We start from the raw sequence: 22,101 nt of genomic DNA on the forward strand, positions 1-22,101 counted from the left end.
TAAATTATCCAACCATTTAGTTTTAGCCTTTACCTGTTATCTTTCACAGGCCACATGAAATACAAACTTACAATAAAATAGCAACTTCAACCACACATTCAAGTAAGCTGTTTGCAGAACGAATTTTGTAAGTTTAACAGCAACCTAAACATTCCCAGTTATATTGGAATGTGCAAGTAACTCCATTTTAATTAGATTAAGCAAAACATCAATATAACATTTAAATTTGTGTATACATTTGCACATTATATACTAGGTCTGGAATATCTGTTGAAAAGATAACTACAGAAAGATTCTGTCTATAAATATCCACCATCTCACACCTCCTTTTATTTACAAACAAGTTACTTTATTTCTTTCAACAAGCCTCTATGTACAATTTAGAGTAAACTTGATTATACCCTGTAACAGGATGGTTAAATATAGTAAAGTTGGGGCAGAGATGAGAAGTTAAAAAAAACCAAAAAACCATTGTTCTAAATACAAAAACATACTTCTGTGACCTTTCAGAATATTGTTTTAGAAATGTGAAATTTTATAATTGTTTCTACTTTGTTGTATTCAAAACAAATTAGAAATGTGAGTTCTAATAGATTAATCTTGTTATAAAAGAGAGGTACTCCTTTGATTTATCCTACCCTATTCACTTTGCTGTGGTTTTACTAGATAGAGCCAATCAGAATTTCATTTTATTCATATGAATCACTAATTTGATTACAAGGTCATATCTTAAGAACTTGTTTACAATATAAGTAGAACCTTAAAAATACATCATATCTTTTCCAGTTTACTGTATGACTATTAAATACTTGGATCCTGACTTTCAGTGTCACTTCTCCCATTGCTTGTATCTGAAACCCTCATAACATGAAAAATTGTATTTCAGTTCCTTGAAACCAGGGGAATGCATTTTTTTATTTCTAGTTTTGAAATATTCCAGTTGGGTAAAGTTCCTTCAGTATATTCTCTGTAAAACCTGGAACAAAAGTTCTAAAAACATAAATATTTACCTAAAATCAACCTCATAAGTACAGTAACACAATGGCAACTCTACATTATTTGAAGACCTTTTAAATTAATATAAAACATGTATAATACAATTTATTGTAAAATTACACTAATAAATGACTCTACTTCCACTTCTAACAAAGCTTGTATTCCTTGGTACTTCTAATTTGTTCTTGTATAAATTGCCAATGAAACTATAAATATTTGTGATTGTTTTAAAACTAACACTAATTTTATCTTTTTTCTTTCCTTGCTGGTTAAACAGATAAAGGCCTGCCTGATTTTCTCTGCACAGTGATTGTGATCAGACTAGAAACACATTAATTCAAAACTAAATGTAAATTTCTATTTAATATGAAAATGAGATCCAAAAGGTTGACATGTCATAGTTTGTGTCTGTACAGCTACAGTTATATAAATCAGCAATTTAATATTACTACTTCAAATAACTGGAATTTGAATTTTGTAATTAACTGTTAATATGTACGAAGGTTATGGTACTTACCAGCAAGATTAATATACACCATTTCCTTTTTTTTTTAACGTAACAAAACTGTATATATAAAAAGCATACAATTTATAAGAATGGTTTATATACACCTATCTTGATAGAATATTCAGTTCACCAAATGCAAGAGGCCAAGTTGATATTGTTACACCTTCCATAAGATAAGTCTTTTTCTTGGCTGACTCCATGCAGTAGGATATTTAATGTCTGATGTGAAAATTTCTCTAAGGAAGTAATTCACTGAAGTTGAATAGTTTGTAATGTTCAAAATATAACATTCATGGTCAAATTCTGTTTTCCAATTAAATATAGATGTTAATCACAGTTATAGGTTCCTAGGCTGATAGATGTCCAACAATATTCTCTTCTCAGCACATTACTTTTCTATAAATCATGCAAATCTTTAGAGCCTTCAAAGTTTGCTTGCAAAATTATTCTAGTAGATTGTTGTGTAAACAAATATTATTGCTTCTTGCTTTCAAGAATTCTCTACAAGTTTCAAAAACAGTCACATAGAACTAAACAATACACAGTCAAGAATATACAATGGAAGCACTGAAGTATATAATGGTAAATCTGTTGCATCTCATTTTATAAACATGAATTATTGATTCAAATAATTTTGTAGAAGGATTTTAAAAGAATTATAAAAATTGTGGTTAAGTTTTTTGAGAAATCTTTAGAACCATCCTTATTTCTGAGCTGTGCCATATATTTATAAAATTAGATAAACTAAAACACAGAGACCATATGTAATGGGTAAACAACTTAAGTTAAAAAGAAAATTGTAACAATTTCTATTGGGGGGGGGTGGACTTTTGGATCATGTAATTCAATAGATAAGGTGAGCCATGCATTCCCCAAATGCTTTACCACTTACAGTGGTGCAACAGCAATAAAACTTAATTATAAATAGATGCAAGTTACTTAGGATAAACAAATGTAGTTTCATGTTACAATATGATCCCATGCTGGAAAAAAAGAGGGTAATTTACATTTATTTCGACTTTTTTGGTGGTTATAGGGTCAGTCAGATTGACCAACCTTCCATAAAATTAGGGTAGAAAGACAGATTAAATAAAGTTTTACTGAAAAACATTTGAAATGTACTGAAAAGGTTCCAGTGATATGCAAAGAACATGCAAGATTTCTTACGTGAAAACTGCTTTGTGAATATACTGCCTTTTTTTTTTCCACCAGGCCAAGTGCCAACAAATACTTCATGAAAATATTGTATTAAAATTTATAGTACTAAACCTATGTATGTGGTAACATGGTTGGTCCATATAACCAAGCCCATATTGATATTGTAACCTGCTTAATGATGAATGTCAGTGTAGTATAGTTTACAAGGTAACATACAAGAGAAAGGAATGATTAGCACATTAGGCTAAGCAAAGAAGAAAGATTCAGAACTAGGGTTTGGGTTCACAACCTGCAATACAAACCCAGATAATTTGTTCCCTAATTTGGCTTAAGTTATTTTTTGAAACTATAAAGAACATTCAGGTATTAGAGCAACATCTAACAACAAATTACTCAAAATTACAACTGAATTGATGTCACAAAAATAATTACTCAAATCTAAGGTTTTGATTATCACTCTAACTTTCCAAGTAATAGACATGCTGCAGTTATGTTTTACTTAAAAACAAAGTTACATCATTGGGTATTGGTGCTGTGCCTAAGTTTGACTATGTTTTTCTTCACATTAAATCAGTCCACATTTGGAGCTTTTGGGTTCAATTTCCTTTTTCTTGAACTTCTTATAGAAGGGGAAAAAAATGGACACAGCACCTTCAGATGCTTTTTGAAATGCTGACTAGAGAAAGCTAACTGGTAGCATCTGCCACAAATTTTGTTTGTGATTGTATGTACCATAATAAGCAATTAATAGAGCTGTCAATCCCTTAAGTACCAATAGTCACCCAGTAATCAACAGATAAAATGTTACCTGGCTAATATTTCTAACATGCAAATATGAAGTTCAGCTTCTGTCCAGACTTTTTCTCTCACAGCAACTATTCCCACATCAATGTCACAATATTTTTTCTCTGCAAAAAACAAAGCTTACATTAATTTCAACAATTTCATGCATTGTTGACAACTACAAAAATCTATATTAAACAGAGAAATAGAAGTAACTTGTATGTGGTTTGGTAATTTTAAATACCACATCAGAATTATTCATAATTTAAAACAAATATTTCAATTAGTTTCTTTAAAAAATTTGAGATATTCTCAAATGTATAGCTTTGAATGCCTGTTACCTACTAAATAAAACAAGAGTAACACCTAAAATGGTTGCTTAAAAATATTTTTACCTTTAAGATGGGTTAGCATTTACTGGCACAAAGCAACATGGCTATCTGTCCCAAAGAACCACTAAAAATGTAGAAGCAAAATTATTATAAAAGGTAAAAAAAAGCTATGTTTAAAATTCTGGTAAAAGATTTAAATAGAATTAATAAGGACAGTGGCTGATAAAAAGTTAAGAACACAAGGAAATTTGATAGTTTCACCATCACCAATGACACTGTCCAACATAAAGGGTAAACTCATAGGAATGACATATCTGAAATGGTGCTGTCAATTATGGGCATAACAACAGCACTGCATTAAATCATGGGCTAATGTGACTTGAGTTTTATAAAGACCACACATTTGTGAATCAGTTCCAAATTAAAGAAAATGACCAATTTGTAGCCTTATTAGAACAATTTTGTTCTTCTGATCCTTACAGAAACAAGACAGCCAAAGACCAAAGAATAGGTTTGTTCTGATAAAACTTAAGATATTTATTACTCCAAGTTGACTGTCAACTGGCATGAAGCCAAGCCTTCAACATAGAACTGTAGTCTATCTATGGGATAGGCACTGCTGTGACAGCACCAGAGCAGATGGACTTACCAGCAAGATCATTCAAGTAAATACCTATGTGCCCATGTATCTAAAAAACTGGATATGAACAGAAGATAGAAAACATGTGCCAGACTTTGTTGAATACTGATTAAAGCAGGGTGAGAACTAATGCTAAATGATTTCAGAGTCAGTACAGAGCTAAGAGAGTAAGTGTTAATAGTAAAATTTATGTACTGCATAGTTTCCAATTGATCCCAGGGCAAGAGAAATAGCATACAACTTGGAAGTGAACACAGAAATTATTGGTTTGGTATTTTATGGCTATTTGTGCCAAACATCACTTAAAATGTTAAAATTCATAAAAAGGAATCAAGGTAAAACAAAAATTTTAATTTTTAAATTAAAAACTTAAATAGCATTAAATTCAATTTTTATATCTAGTTTACAGCATTAAGAGAGAGAGAACAGTAATACAAGTTTTAAAGACTTTCTGTAGCATAATTTTAATTATCATAACTCACCAGAATGATTACTGGATAAGTTCAAATGTCAGCATTAGTCACCTGAAGTTGACCTTTCCAATTCTGGTTTCGAATTATTTTATGTCACAGTCATTTTCAGAAATTAAAAATTAAATTTAAAAGACTTTCTGTAGAATAATTTTAATTATTATAATTTGCCAGGATGACTAACAGATAAGTTAAAACATGAGCATTAGTCACCTGAAGATGGCATTTCTAGTGCTGGTTTTAAGTTATGGCCATTTTCTAATTTCATATTGAAGTAGTTGTGCTTTAGTTTGTAAAATGGAATTGCATTTAAAAAAAAAATCATTTATGAAATAAAATAGCATTAGAAAAGTCAAACTAAAACATTTTTAAAGTGGACAGTATCACCATCACCAATGATGCTACCAATGTTATGGATACACCTTGGGACAAAACGTCTAAAATGGTACTGTTGTTGGGAGTCATAACAATGGCAGGACAGTAAAATGTGGCTTACTATGACCTGAGTGTTGCATAGACAACACACTGGTACATCAGTCCCAGATAAAAAAAAATGATGACCAATGCATTGTCTAGTTAGAACAGTGGTTCTTAACCTGGGTTCAATCGAATCCCAGGGGTTCAAAGAGTCAGTCTCAGGGGTGCAGCGGAGGTAAAACATATGCTGTGTGTGTGTCTGTTCCGATCACCCCTCTCGCATGATTTGTGATGTCATGCTCCACTTGGTCATCATTGGCTGCGGCTGATCACGTTACATCATTTGGCCTTAATATCTGTGCTGCAGGGAACTTAGTGCGCTTAGCAGTCGACTTGTGACTGTATAATCGTGTGTCATTTGTGATTTTTATCCTAATCTTTCAGTCCCTTCATACTAACTATGTCGAGCAAAATCAGAAAGTGGTTGGACAAATACGTAAAATATGGATTCACGCTGTATAACGGAACAAGATGGGAGTCAGCATCCTTAATGCATGATTTGCAATGCCAAGTTGAGCAATTCCAGTCTAGCAGTGGCAAAACTAAGAGAACACTCCCTAAAGCAGCATGGAGATTGGAAATACAAGAACACAACACTTGCTGAATTTTAGGAAAGAGAGCCAGGTTCAATAAAAAGGCTACTTTGCCTGTTCTCGGCTTTGTACCCATCGACAAACCAATCCTTACAGCATTGTACGAAGTTGCGTACTTGATCGCAAAGAAGGGCAAATTACCATTGTTGAAGCACATCTTAAAGATGGCGAATATCATACTGGGAAAAGCTGCTGAAAATAAGTTATCCCAAATTCCTCTTTCAAATGACACCATTAGCAGCAGAATAGATGACATGAGTGCTGACATCTTGGCTCAAGTAGTTGCAGATATGATTTCAAGCCCAGGAAAATTCAGCCTTCAACTCGACGAGACCACTGACGTTTCCAATCTAAGCCAGGTTGTTGTATTCATGTGTTATGTGAAGAACAATGAGATAAAAGAATATTTTTTATTTTGTAAGCCTCTTACAACAACAACTAAAGCAGCCAATGTGAAGAAACTTGTGGATGACGATCTTTTGTTGGATATGATTTCTGCAGTTTGTTCGGACAGAGCTCCAGTCATGCTGGGACGAAACTCTGGTTTTGGTGAGCTGGTGAAAGCCGATGCACTACACATCATTGTAACGAACTGTGTTCTGAACAGGCATGCATTGTCAACAAAAACCTTACCTTCAAAACTAGTAGAAGTATTAAAAATTGTAGTGGAATGTGTGAACTTTGTGCAAAATAGTGCCCTGAAACACCGCATCTTCAAAGAGCTGTGTAATGAAATGGGCTCTGAATTCGAGGTACTTCTGTACCATTCTAACGTTCGGTGGTTATCTCGGGGAAAGGTGCTAAATCGTGTTTTTTACATGTGTGTGGAATTAGCTGTTTTTGCAAGAGCACCAACATTGTCATGCAGACTGCTTCAAAAAATCTGAGTTTATTCTCATTTTGGCATACATGGCTGATATCTTCATCTCAATCAACAGATGCAGGGTGGTGGAGTCAACATCACTGAAGCAGAAAAAAACCTTAAGGCCTTTCAAGAAAAGCTACTGTTATGGAAACAATGAACAGAGAATGATAACTTCGCAAACCTTACCCTGCTGGACGACTGTGTAAGTAAGATTAAAGATGTGAAATCAGAGACATTTCTGTACTAGGGGAACTGAAGCAAGCAATTGCCATGCACTTAGATGAGCTCACAAAGTCTCTCGATGGATACTTCCCCACCAGAGAGTCAAATCCAGCATGGGTGAGATATCCGTTCATGTTTAGTGTCGAGACAGCAGATGTCAATGATGAATACCTCGATGAAATCACTGAACTTCAGCAGAGCTAGGTTCAACATCAACTTTTCAGAACAACAAAGCTCTCAATGTTTTGGTGTCACCAAATCGTAGCATACCCTCTTATTGCTAAGAAAGCCCTTGAGATACTTATACCGTTTGTTACAATATATCTTTGCAAGTAATCCTTTTCGAGGATGGTAGACAAAAAAACGAAGAAAAGAAACAGACTTTGTTGTGAAAATGATATGAGAGTGGCACTTGCCAAGGTGAAGCTGCACATTTCTGAACTTGTCTTTGAAAGGCAACAGCAAAAGTCACATTGATTTGCAGTAAATATTCGTTGAGTTATGTTTTTGTGTGAAATTCATGTTTTGTTAATTTTGTTCTTTGAACACAGTCATATTGTGTGCAACTGATGCATGGTTCATTTTGTGCACTAATAAAATATCTACTTATGTTTTGAATTTGAAAAAATCATTTTATTTCCTCAATTATGTAGGATTCAGTGAATACAAGTACGCAACTTCCGGGGTTCAGTACCTCCAACAAGGTTAAGAACTGCTGAGTTAGAACAAATTCCTCTTTTCAATCCTTACGAAAGCACACCAGCCAAAGTCCAATAGAGGATTTTATTTGGAAAAGCTTGTTTTCACATTGCTCAATTCAAGTCAACTGCCAACCGGCATGGAGCTAAGCCTTGAATACAGGACCATAGTCCATGTATGGAACAGGCACAGCAGTGATAGTGCCAAAGCAGACAGACTTAGTTGTGGTGTTGACTAGCTCGTTCCTGCAAATACCAACATAGCTTGGTTTCGAGAAGAACTGGATAGACATTAACAAGAAATGGGCCAGTCGGTTTTGAATAGTGGTGAGAACAGGGCAAGAATTAAGATGAAGCAATTCCAGGGCCAGTAGAAAACTGAGTCAGTATGAATAGTGCAATTTGAGTACTGCTTAGCTCTTCTACATGATCCAGAGCAAGAGAAATGGCATACAGTTCAGCAGAGAAAACAGAAACTGTATAGGGGATTCTGTGTGCAACCACCAAACCACTGCAGAGCCCAAAGAGTCACCTGCTTTTGAACCATCCATATAAATGGAAATGGAAGGATGGTTTACTCTTCATCAAAAGACAGCTTGTTTTGTTTTGCTGCAGAGTATTTGCTCTTAATGACAAAGGAATTGGAACATTCAGCTTTGTCACTGGGTTTGAAACATGGTAACCCAAAGGTATTTTGACCATGAAGTTTCTGAACAGCATCTCTCATGTATGGAAAAATGGAAGACTGGAGCAGGGTTGAGGCTTTAAAAAAATGATTAAGTTCATGAAGCAGAAATGGACATGGAAAGAAAGAAATGGAGGGATATTTTACATTGCCACTTGGATATAATCTTGCTTCTGGCATAAGCTTCCTTTTCGTGGTCACAAAAGAGGACACATCATCAGCAAACAAAGGAAACTTCAAGGAATTTGTAGAGTTGCTGTCAAATTATGATCTAGTTTTGAAAGAACATTTTGTAAAGATTAAGCATTCTATTCCACCTGGGAGGAGAATGATTTCGTACTTATTTCCAAAGATTCAGAATGAATTAATCTACTGTTAGGGAATTACATCATTGAGAAAATAGTAGCTGATATCAAGAAATCAAAATCTTTTGGGATTCCTTTTGCCAGCACTCCTAATGTGTTGTGTGAAGTGATAAAGATGAAGTAAAAGATTCATTCTTGGGCTTCTTCCCTGTTGGCAGAAAGACTGCTGCAGAGCTCACAGAGGATATCTGGAGAAAGATGGACTGAATGTAAACTTGTGCCTTGGTCAAGGATATGAAAATGCTGCAACTATAGGTGGGATTCATGGTGGTGTTCAGTCAAAGGTTAGAGAGATTACTCTCATAGCTTTGTTTGTGCTTTCTGCAAATCATTCTCTAAGCCTTTGTGGAGTGCACTCATTTGAACATTTTTTGGAACCTTGGAGAGAGTCTATTCCTTTTTTTTAAGTCTCACCTCATCAATGGGAAATTCTGATGGGAAAAAGTAGGCATGATAGTCAAAAGACTTTCCCAGACAAGATGGAGTGCACATTATGATGCCATGAAACCAGTGAAAGCAAATTTTGAAAAGCTGACCTCAATTATTGAAGTACTGTGCAATTCCAGAGGATCAGCTCAGATTTTACTGTATGTGATTTCTCTTTTTTGAGTTACCTTTCCTATGGTGTGAAGTCCTGGAAGAAATTAAACTCACATGAAATATTTTTGCAAATATTTGGAATCAGCCTTGAAAAGTGCACTGAAGCTCCAAGCTTTAAAACTGTTTCTTGAAAAACATGTAATAAAATTTTGTAGAGGGTCATTCATTATGAAATGAACATTTCTATGGAGAGAAGAGGGAAAGTAAAGTTCTGAAAAAGGATGCCAGGAAAAACTGTAAAGGGTACTGGTCTCATATTGCCAGAGGAAGTAAAAAGGGCTATGTTTGACGTTTTGATTGCTTTCATCAAGAACTAGAGAGATTTGTTCTAAGACAATGGATCAAATTCTGTCAAACACTTTAATTGTTGCAACAGAAGAACTTTGGAAGTATATTTCACATTTGACTCAGAGTTTCAATGAATTCTCTGATGAAGATATCAGTGTGAAAATTGGACAGCATTGCAGTTTCTGGAGTTAATTGTGATTCTCAACCAAGCTTGTCATTGAGTTTGAGATTATTTTTGACTGTGTGTATGTGTTTCTTCATGTGAAAGAATTTTCTAAATTCAAATTGATAAATTTATTTTCCTTGTACATGGAGTCATACAAGACTGACAAATTTGGCTTTATTTTCAATTGAACATGAATTCTGATGATGTCATTGATCAATTTGCAGAAAGTAAGGCTTGAAAGCAGAGAATGTGAATACTCTCCGTTTACTTTTGAAGAACTGGCTGAGCACTGAGACTGGATTTCCTGTGTTTTTGTATAAAATAAAATGCAGTATTACCTGTTCAGTTTTAAGGTCCTGTATTTTTATTTCTAATTTGCTCACGACAGTACTGTACTGTTTAAACATCTAGTTGCACACAATATATATTTCTGTGTGTTTAAATTTTAAAATTATTTATAGGTGGGTGGGGATGCCAAATACTTAAGGTACATCTCTGACCACTGGAAGAATAACATCAGTGAAACAGAGATTGGGATCAGGAAGAATATCCCATTGGTGGCAAAAGTACATGCAAACAGTTTTGGAGAAAATGGTAAAGACATCTGTAACTTTTGAACTAAATAAATAGCTTTCTACTACATCAGGCAGTGCATAATTCAATAAGAATTGTCAAAAATAAAATTCCAAGACTTTTTAAGGGTCTTCCAGGAAGGAATTACCTATTTTGGGGGATCACTAAACTCTTTGACATTACCTCTATGTTTAAAAAACAAAGACACAAGGTTTTTCTCTTAGCAAAAACATAACACCTTGAGTAGGGACACAGAAGAATTGACTAATTTTTTTAGTATCCCAGGTTATAAACCAAGGTAACTGACATTGACTGATTAGACTACTAAATTTGCCTCACAATTAAGATGTGAAGCTATTAAAATAATTTATTTTAAATTATCATTTTAAACATTGTAACTTAAGTATACAAGGCCTATATAAAATAAACAGAAAAATGAGACTGAAAAATATAACCACTGTAGCGATCATTAAACGAAAACTGGAATTTTGAACTGTACAACTATATATCCACAATTACATTAACTCTTTCATACTGGGCATTGGTTGTTACAAGGTTGTGTAAATTACAATGCTGCAATTACAATTTGTAACAATGAAAGTATAGGTACCATAACTCACAAAATACTAAATATATATTTTAGGTTTTATATGTAAGGTTGAATAACCATAAAATCATAAATAACTAAGCTGATACTATAGAATTACACTAATTTATTAATCTTAGTAACTATGATGCATGTAGATTTAAAACAATATGAAACTTCAAGCACATTAAAGACAATCTACCTCGTTGAAATCTTGGATTGAAAAAATGAGATAGCCTTATCACAGATTAAAATGTCTGAGAAAACCACTCTAGAGACATTCTAAGCTATTGATCAGTTATTCAGATGTCAAATCTTGAAGTGTATATAAGGGACCGTTTTCAAAATGGAAAGGTGAACAGGGTCACTGTATTTGATTCAATACACAAGCCATACTTCAGAAAAAGATACGAGACTTATTTTATGTTATTGCATCATAATATTAGTAGTAGAGTTCTTAACTTGTACAAAATTATAGACTTAGTATTTTAACATTACAAACATCTAATTTTAAACAGTGCTGCATTCAACATGACTCACTAAAATCTATATTCAGATGTGTTATTTTAATGTTTACTTTTAAATTAACTCATATAATATTAAAGTTTGAATTATGATCTACAAATTGATTTCAAACTTACTGACAAAGTATAGCATAGTGCGATGACATGACCTGTAGTGAAAGGGTTAAACACTTTCTTCATCAGAAAATTTTCATATTTTATCTGTTATCTTCTCTAACTTAGCCTTGTATCCATTCAATCAATTTCACTAACCTTGTTACCATCAGTAAAAATGAAGAAATAAATCTAAATTACCTTTTGAGAATGATTACAAATTGTTATAGAAAACTGCAATTGTTTGTATTAAATATTTTATTGACATTCAGTTGTGTCTAATACCACCACCAAATCAGTTGTAAATTACTCTGTAAACATACAGCTCACCTTAATGTATCAAACTAAGAAACGAATGAGGTGCTTGTAAGCATTATAACTTTTAATGACTCCATAACACAAGCATTGCTAATCTGACTAATGCGAATAATGAAACAATGTTGCTTTTTTTCATAAGCAAATACTTAAGAACCTCATTACTATTGCCTTGATGATGCAAAACTTCAGATTGTATGTAAATCACAGTGAAGATAAGTGTGAGGTGAATTATTTTGTTAAATGGACATCACACAATACTGAATGTAACAGAACAGTGCATACACATTCATTAGTATCTACTACAACAGAACATCACTTACAGGCATTCATTAAATGCTAAGTGTTTGAAAAATTAGTTATATACTTAAACATTTCATTAGATGTTAAGCCCTTTACATAATAGTCACAGAGTCATTATTGTAATATATCAATTCTGTTAGTTAATGACAACTATCATTTAAAGTTGCAAAAGCAGGCAAAAGAGTTTGGTGAGTTCAAAATTCATGATGGATTATGAAGGACAGGATTTAAAATACATTGAACAAAGTAGAAATATTTTAGTTGTTGTATTTTATAATTTTCGATTCCAATTTAGTTTTTACAACTCTTGACTACATTATCATTCTAAAGGGCATTCTCCATATTCCAAAACCTCAAGAAACTTACTTGTATAAAATAAAATTGTAGATAATGAAAAATGTACCATAAAATATTATTATGGTAAACTAGGATGAATTAATAAATAAAAATGGTCACACTCCTTAACAACACATCACCGAGACACATTTTAATGAACTTTTACATAAGATGCAAGACTGAATTTGACAGTAAAGGTTTCAACTTGTAAAAGAAGAATCAGATTAACATAAGAATTTTACAATAAATCAAAGGCTAATAGATAGAAACTTATTCAAAATAATATCCCTGAAGAGAAATATTAAATTTATAATGCAGCCAAGTAAAAAAAATGAAGCACAAGTCTCAACAACAATACATACAAAACCAATTTAATATCGTTTCTCAATATTTTAAAAGTAAATAACACAAAAACATAAAATAAGAGCATTAGAAAACTAGTAAGAACAGACTCTTACCAGCAATGGTTTGAAGGCGAACATTTTGAACTTCAGCAGTTTTAATATCATCTGGACGAAGAATAAGAGAAATTCCCCTTTTATGTTCAAATCTCAAGGAAATATCATTAATTAAGTCTTTCAGTGCCTGAAACCACCAAAATAAGCAATTGTTTATCATTTTAATGAACTTTGTTCTTCAAAGAGATAAAAAGCAGTAATAAGGAGATAAAAAACAGCTATATGAATGTATCAAACACTTGTATATAAAAACATACCTTATCATACATGTAATTTAAATTGAGAAAAACTTGCTATGTGCTTAATTACAACAATCAAAAATGAACTTCCAAGTTTCTGTACTTTGTATAAATGATTTACAAAGTAAGTGTTACCTACATATCACAATTTATTAAATTATTAATATTATGATATTTTGCTTTCTCTAATCTTATTTTTGGGTATGATTTCATGGATTTTACAAAAGAAATTAGTGTTCATTAATTAATAAGATATTTTTTTGCTAAAAACCTTATATACAAAATTTTGACTAAATTAGGGAAAAAATAAATGATGTGAATTTATGTTTTTAAAGAATCATGATTCACAGAAGTAAGATGTTCCAAAAGTAAACATGTATACACAAAATTGCTGTTTTATTACATGTTCATAAAATAAGCCAGCATACATTACTTTTCCACATCAATATACATTAAATGTATTTTGAAGATGAAACAAAGTCGTACAGAAGGAATTAAACATCTCACTATAGTCAGGTCAAATGACACATATGATGTTTTAGTTATTTTCAAAAGTTAATTAAAGAAACTTGTTATCAATGTCCCTAAAATTAGAATTAAAACATAATTCATGTTTAACATGTTTTCATTTCTTAACTCAAAAGAATGTATTAAAAACAAAATGCTAAAGTTATAATTTTCTTATACTAAAAATGCATTTCCAGTACATCTTTACTTCCAGTCACACAAATATCTATTTTCATTCAGTGCTGCCCACTTTATGCAAAAAATTATCATGTATGCCACAATCCTCCTGCTTCCCCTCCACTGAAAATAACTCATTCCAATGTGTCTCTCATGCAATAACCCTCGACCAATGAATGTTCCATATACTTTCGTTACACACGTGACTCCCTCTACTCAATTCTATAAGACTATCACTTCCAGTCTGACAGAAAATGGAACCACCAGTTTTCGGTCAGGAGGAAGGGTACGAATTGTGAGAGGAGATAAGCAGCTATTGCAAATACATTTTCAGAACAGGATATGCTACATTACATAAATAACTAGAATCCCACATTGAACAGGTGGAGGGACCAGTATGAGAGAAGAAAAAAAACATACTTCAAAAGTGTCCAAAGGTGGCAACTTGAAATGAAAGAGTCATATCTAAAGCTCTGACGAGGGGCACAGCACCACATCTGAATCAGGTACACTCTTCCTCCTTTGAAGAAAGGTGTGATATATATGGGCAGAAAAACTGACAAGCACATCCAAGTGTTGTGGCAAAAAACAATGGAAGAACCCCCAGGTGTTGAGCAATAGAACCTTGTGAGTAGTAACTGACTGAGCCGAGAGGGTGTGTTAAAGTAAAAGGAGCTCTACTAAAAACAAAAAAACTGAGTTAACAAATCCAAGCCAATATAGAATCATTATTTCTAATGTACCAACAATAAAAAAACCAGACATGTAAAACTAAGAGACAGACATAACTCAGGAGCCACCACCTAAATAAGTAACAAGAAATGTAAGAACTATTGATATAAAAATTGAAAGACAATCTGATGAAAGAAAAGGGCAAAATAAGCCTATGTTCTCAGAAGGCACAACTTGTTAACCCCCTCCCACTTAACAGTGAGGCTTAATGATCAGCAAAGACATGATTATCAGGGGAGGTAGGAAAAACTAAAAGTAATAAGTAAGAATGGAGTAAATAATAATTACGTGACATTGAGAAAACATAAACCTGAGACATAATTCCGTGAAGACTGAATTAGGCCTAGGAAGCACCATGAGATCAGCAAATTCTAGAGATAGAAAAAGACAAATTCCTTGTAAACCAGCAAAGGCTCAGAAGTGTTAGTGAAAACTGTGGAGAAGTCTGAAGATAAAATATGGACCATGTAACTTCAATCTCCAGAAACATAATGCAAATCAACTTGCCCACACCTGAAACCTGTAATCCCTAAACCGGTAACATGAGCTTTGGAATTCATAACACCAAAAGTTTAGACCAAATATGAGTGCAGAAAAAAGCATCATAAATGAGCTTATAAAAATGAATATAATAATCTAGTTGAATAAATCAAAGTAGATAGAAAATAAGCCACTTTTAAAAGAAAACAAAAATGCAGTAATAAAGAAAACAAAAGAGTATGTTTAAACTAAAATACTGCCAAATGAGTAGTAAAGGTAGGGGTGTGTAGAGGGAGCCATGCATGTCATACTCCTGTTGGTAAAGAGGTGACACATGATAATTTGCATGAAAGACATGTTGGAATCTTACAGTGCCAACAGTGAGGAGTAGAAGACTTGTGGGATATTTAAAGAAAAAGTCTGCATATCGAAGGCAGCAATGAACAAGAATAACTACACTTGTGAAGTACCATATTGGAAACAATGTTTCCTCCTGTTATTCACTAACAAAAACAAGTGCTGATAGCTACATTGCAATATAAACAGTAGTAATTGTAAAATAATTAATTCCAACAGCTACTTCTTTTATAAGAATACTATTGTCAGATAATTGAAGAGCAATAATATTCCCACAAATCTTTAACTATTTAGGTGTTATATAATTACTGAATTTTGTTAGATGTTTTCTGTGGGGTGGGGTCATGCAGTTACTACTGTTGTATCCAAGAGGTGGGGTTAATGTTTTTTTCCTAATTACATAATATAGCAGAAAATTAGTCTGAAAATATTTCTTATTCTCATACCAGCTAAACAGATATTCTTACCTGATACTTGCCCAAATGTTAATATTACAATCAACATTTTAAGAGTTTTTTATCAAAACCTTTGCAAAAAATAGAAACTACTGAATAAAAGTTTAATTAATTATATTAATCACATCTCACCTTTGGCTGTATAAGCCCTATCAATTCTTCATTTTCATTCTGTACTGCGTGTGTCAAAACAGTACAAACAGCCTAATATAAAAAAGGATAATATCATTATAACCTGTATTATGAAGTATTCCTTATTTTACAAAAGCTTTCAGAGCTCAGCTGGACAGTTTCATGAACAGAATATAATACTTTTCAAACAACTAAAAGTACAGAGATGGGCATTTTCACTAACATTATATAATTAATGTATCTACATTTTTTTGCATGAATACACAGTCATTTTCCAAAGTAGTGTTTTTAAAAATTCTCAAATTGTTGGTAGTCTTTTTCATTTAACACTTAAAAGATCCGTTAGTACTACTTCTGTAATAGGGGAAGAGGTTTTGCAATATCACTTAATGAAATATAATATGAAAGAGAGCCAACATGAATTTACTAAAGGTAAATATTCTTTCTGTAACTGTAATCTGTTGACTTTATGTGAGGGTGGTACACATTATGTAAACAGTGGAAAAAGACAGATTTTCAAAAGTCTTTTGATAAGATGCCACACAAAAAAAATAGCTAATAATACCAAATCAACAGGGTTTGAAGAAAACCAGTTTTTTGGAATGTAGAGTGGTTGGATAAAACACAAATTTATTATATAAAATCTAGTGAAACTGAATCCTTGTTATTATTGGTGTGTCTCAAGGGTCAGTGCTTGAGCCCCCTTTCTCTTATTTACATTCATGATCATAATAGAACCATAATTAAAGTTGCTGGTCATTTCCAATTCTACCAAGGCAATACACATGTTGCACAAATATTTAGCAAATGACCATTAATTACATTAAGATGTAACAGTTCCATTTCATATTAAATCAAGTAACCTTTACATTCCAACAGATGAATGATACTACAAACATAACATTTTTATAAATTACTGAGGTTCTACACAAATTTCAGTAAAACTACACTAAGGTTTACATTTTTATGCAATATCACAAACAAATCACACAGCTCACAGCTTTAATAATATCTATTCTGGAACAAGAGTTCATTAGCATATAAAACATTAACTTTAAAGTATCACAGCATTCTAAATTTTATTATGAATTATTAAACACCAGTGAACATAATCAGGAAGACAGCTAGCTAATTCAAATGACCAAAATGAAAATAAAAATATTCAATACAGCCTACACACATGAAACTAATCACTATATAAATACACGTTAGCTATACATTATAAATTATGTGAAAATTACACCCTACAAAACAATTAGTGTTAAGATAAGATCAGAACAATTAGAAGGAATGCTAAAACATCATTATAATATCTTCATTATATCAATCTATTTCACTTCTGAATACAATTCCTTTGCTTCAAACATTTTAGTTTCTGAAACACAAAGATGACTCATTAATTAGCATTCATGATTGACTGAAGACTAGGTGGAAAATACAAAAGCTTATCTTTGGTTGTGTATTTCTTTTGTTCCATTTTTTAATACACAAAATTTCATCTACTAAAAAAGATTTTGAAAATTGAGTTATCTTATTGAAGATTGTTTATGATAACAGAAACCTCATTATCCTGATTTTTGCAAATTTTTAACAAATTACTTTCCACACATTTTCATATCATGTAAAATTTCAAATACAATCAAGTATATTTCACGTAGTTTCTTTGTGCTAACAGTTATTTAAGTAAACTGTGATAAATCACTACCACAGAAAGTTGTGCCTTTGCCTTCAAGGTACAACTGAATGTTTACTATTGCTCAAACTACAGACAAACAACCATTACCAATGGTATTCTGTGTTTTTTGAAGCTTCAAAGCAAAACCAACATAACTGATAATTATAATTAATTAAGCTTCCTGTGGCTGTGACAAAATAACACTTCATTCTATAATAAAATTAACATAATCACAAAAAAAACAAAGTTCTGGTTCACTAATTAAATACAACTGTAAATAAAAAACTGCTTTTGCCACATACATCAGCCATACCTTGTGATTTATATACTTCTCAAGCTTTCTCTTAATCTCACTCAAATTTACTGCCTCCACAACATCCAAAGGCAACCCATAAAAAGGTCAACCACCCTGTTAAAAAATAAAACTGCACTTAACTGAAGATGACTCCTACTCTGCCAAAATTTATACATGTATCCCCCAGTCCTACTATTCACACGGTTAAGTATGAGAAAAGATAATGTATCAACACTATTAATTCCCTTTACAATTTTAAACACCTCAATCAGATCCACCCTAACTCTTCTTTTTTCAGGAGAAAACAATTTGAAATATTTTAACCCCTCCTTGCATGACAAGTGATCCTTCTATGAATCCTTTCCAACAATTCAATATCTTTCCAAAAGTAAAAAGCACATGATTAAACACAATACTTCAAATGCAGCTTAACCAGTGACCTTTACAATAAAGTTACAACCTCTTTAAACTTTTATTCAATATTTTTGAAGATACAACTAAAATCCTATTTGTACTAACACTAGTAACAGTGTATAGTTTTGATGGCTTTAGAGTTTGATCAAATGTTCACAAAGATCCCTTTTTTTCATGACACTCTTAAAATTATTCTCAGACAAATTATATTTGTAATTAAAATTATGATACCCCATGTGCATTTGTCTTAATTAAAACTCATCTGCTTATTACTCGCCCAAGTCAATAAATGACCTAATTCCTTTTACAAATCAACAGTATAAACTTCACAGCTAGCAGCACCTTAATATCATCTGTAAATTTAAGTAATTTGTTGACTATTATTTTGTCTGTTATTGAAGTAAATAAAAAAGAGCAAAGATCTTAAGTCTGTGTCCTGAGGTACCCCATTGGTTATATACAGATTCATAACAATCAGTATTAAATCTGTAAACTCTAATCAGCATCACATGCCCAAATGCTCCAAGAATAATGAGAAAGAATAACTATAACACTAGCTATATTAAATGAATATCTACATAAATATTGCAAACATGATGGCAAAAATACATTCACAGTGACATATATTCCAAAAATGCATTTTGGAACTAATGTATAATATAACATCTTACAAAGAATTAGATAGAAATTAAAAGCATAGAAAGCAAACAATTTAAATTTCATCTTATATATATTCAACTCCCTAACATTTTTCTTTACACAATCATAAGATTGTCAAAAATGGATTAATATTTTCACATATTAAAATTAATTGATAAAAATAATAATTTAATATTTAGAAGATTCTCCTTTAAGCAAAAAAAAAAATGAATAAAAAAACTAGGAAGAGAAAAATTCCTCAACATTAAAATTAGAATCCTTGTATGTTTCTTCTATGCTTTGTACCTTAAAATGTTTAAAATTTTAAGAAGAGACAATTTCCTGAAAATAATAAAAATTTGATACAAATTCCTATTTTGTTTCAGGAATGGGTAAACTGGAATAGCTGTGAAGGGCCAAATCGCTTTTTGTTCTTCATGTATCTTATATAAAGCCTGTCGTTACTAACTAAAAATAAGATTCAAATGTACCTGATACATCAAAATATCTATAACTACTACTTTCACTTTCAGGAGGGAAATTATGCCACAAGCGGAAACTTATACTGTATTTCAAGTGTTTTTGCAAATTAAAAATTAACAAATGATAATTTAATACTTCTAAGATTCAGTATCACATGAAAGAAAATAGGTTTATGAACAAAGTACTGAAACACATCTTAATTCCTCTATTACTGTCCACAAGTCTTAAGATTAATTTTGTTCTAAAATCAAAACATGAAATAATTTTATGATACAGATTAGTACCTATTAAAATATATACATTTTTTTAACATAAAGTTTATAATAAAACCTAAACATGTTAACAAGCGAGACATGGCATACCTGTTTTGCTCCTTTGATAAAATCGTTCAAAGAGAAATGCGGGTCCCACCGAGCTTGTAATAAAAATACATCCAATCTTGTACTCAACCATTTGAATGGATTTTGAATGTAAAACAACTTAATATTACTAGTATTTTCTAAGGTTCGATTCCGATGAAATTTCTTGTATTGACTTAACTGTGGCAGCTTTCGTAGTAAAAATTTAAACGCATTTAATGACTTAGTATGATGACTGTATCTAATGTTAGGAGAACAAACCCACGGGCTAAGTGATAGTTTTTTTGTTAGAGTTCTGCTATTCATTTTCATTTTACAAGCACTTACAGAACACCCCATACTTGTTGTGATTCCTAAGCTTAAAGCCAAAGTCATTTGTTTTACTAATCAATACAAATTATAATTTGTATATACTTTACAAGCATAGACAGTTATGCGAATAAATATTGGAATACGAAGCTACTGAGATTAACGCTTTTATCGTCTTAAAAGAAAACATAAATCCGAAAAAAAAAAAAAAACTTTTCTTTATCCTTTACATCATTAGTGTCCCCTGCTGCCTTCGTTAATAAAAACAAAACATTTCGTATTTTGAAATAAATTTATTACCAACAATATTAAACCTATGAATGCACTAGAAACATTCAAACAAAATTTTACGATATCAGTGAAAATAGTTAACATGTTAAATGTGCTTCAGTGTCTGTGGATCATATTTATCAATGAAACACAAAAGTAATACCACGTTTACAATAAATTACGAGTTGATTTCAATGAAACACAAAAACAGTAACAAATACATAATTTTAAAATATAAAATATTGTTTTGTGTTTCTTTCAAGATTTTCGCGCGTAACTGCACAAGAGATGTGTGCACGTAATCGATCGTAATCTTGAACTGACAAACAAGAAAAGGTGAAAACCACTTAAAAGCACCTATCAGGAATTCTCGAGACACTTTCTCTCTCATAGTTGTTTCGGTATTTTATAAACCCAGGAAAGTCAGGTTTCGTCGACCTCTTCCTCCTTCCTTTATATTTGTTTCAGCATCTGTCAAGTATATTTATACGTTGAAGTTGTACACAAGGACCAGCGTAACCCGCACTTACTCAGGTCCCTATCAGGGCAATGTCCATGCAATATCTACGCATACACTTGGTGCAAATAAATCATTTCTCTTTACAGTTCCATAATTATTCGCGCTTTCATTAGATAGATATTAACTATAAAACATTTACATAAAACCCTTTCAATGTTTGTTAATTAACCTGTAAACTAATGTGGAGTCTAGTTTATTTATAGGTAGTCTTTCTCCTTTATTTTGAAAATATATATTTACTGGGGAAAGGTGTATGCAGTACCTGTCTACTTCGCTTACTACTTCATTTTACTCCAATTTTGTCAAAATAATTTATTGTACTATGCACGAGTCTATTTGCTATTGTTTCTATGTGTGCGTATTTATGCATGAATTCTGATGATGTAGTTCTGGGTACTTTATAAGCTGTTGTAAGTTGTGTATTTTGTATTGTTTGTAATAATTTTTTGCTTACATTTATCCATGCAGGGGCTGCATAGTCAATGACGGGTGTAATGTATGTTTTCTATATTTTTATGATGTTATCTGCCGTTGATCCACTATTTTTACTAGTTAGACTCCTAGCATAGTTTGTTCTTTGCCAAATTTTTGTTTTAATATTATTTGTGTGGTTTACTCATGTTAGCTTTGAGTCAAATGTTAGTCCTAAAAATTTTGCAGGTGTAGAAGTCTGAAGGAGTGCTCCATTCATATAGATCTGAGGTTGAGCTTTTTCATCTTCAGTTAATTTTGTGAATACTACTAGTTGTGTTTATTTTGATTCTATATTTTTGACAATATATATATGTAAAAACGGCTCGTTTGGGTTGAGAAAACTTTTTACGCAGAAGAGCGAACAACGTTTCGACCTTCTTCGGTCATCACCCCTCTGCGTAAAAAAATTTCTCAACCCAAACGAGTCGTTTTTACATATATATATTTTCTCTACAAGTGGGTTTCCTCGACATAACTGATTATATTTTTGACAATATTCACTTATTCTATTTAATTGTGCTTGTATGTTTGTGGCTGCTATTGCTGGTGT

The 22,101-nt window shown here is 32.1% G+C and overlaps 1 protein-coding gene across 3 annotated transcripts; it reads right to left on the minus strand.

Moving 5' to 3' along the window:
- Nucleotides 1-327: 327 nt before the first annotated feature.
- LOC143244791 (m-AAA protease-interacting protein 1, mitochondrial-like) lies at nt 328-21,069 on the minus strand. Of its 3 annotated transcripts, XM_076490117.1 has the most exons (6): nt 19,982-21,069; nt 16,114-16,185; nt 13,035-13,161; nt 3,471-3,570; nt 1,635-1,740; nt 845-976 (listed from the first exon to the last, which is right to left on the minus strand). In XM_076490117.1, exons 1-5 carry the CDS (start codon nt 20,351-20,353, stop codon nt 1,662-1,664), a joined length of 750 nt encoding a protein of 249 aa, XP_076346232.1. In that variant the 5' UTR covers nt 20,354-21,069; the 3' UTR covers nt 845-976; nt 1,635-1,661. The 3 variants fall into 3 exon arrangements, with proteins under 3 accessions (XP_076346231.1, XP_076346233.1, XP_076346232.1); XM_076490116.1 differs by lacking the exon at nt 1,635-1,740 and having other exon boundaries at nt 328-976; XM_076490118.1 differs by lacking the exons at nt 1,635-1,740; nt 19,982-21,069 and adding an exon at nt 19,628-19,661 and having other exon boundaries at nt 328-976.
- Nucleotides 21,070-22,101: the final 1,032 nt, after the last annotated feature.

The sequence above is a fragment of the Tachypleus tridentatus genome, chromosome 2 (genome assembly GCF_004210375.1).
Source record: "Tachypleus tridentatus isolate NWPU-2018 chromosome 2, ASM421037v1, whole genome shotgun sequence".
NCBI lineage: Eukaryota > Metazoa > Arthropoda > Merostomata > Xiphosura > Limulidae > Tachypleus > Tachypleus tridentatus.

Bases quoted from the DNA above. Each gene is read 5' to 3' on its own strand.
- LOC143244791 (XM_076490116.1), bottom strand. From the start codon at position 20,353: ATGACTTTGGCTTTAAGCTTAGGAATCACAACAAGTATGGGGTGTTCT. The intron at 16,186-19,981 runs GTATGCCATGTC...TTTTTATATTAG, and splicing joins TTATCAAAGGAGCAAAACAG to GCTGTTTGTACTGTTTTGAC. The intron at 977-3,470 runs GTAACATTTTAT...CTTTTGTTCCAG, and splicing joins ATGTTAGAAATATTAGCCAG to GTTTTACAGAGAATATACTG.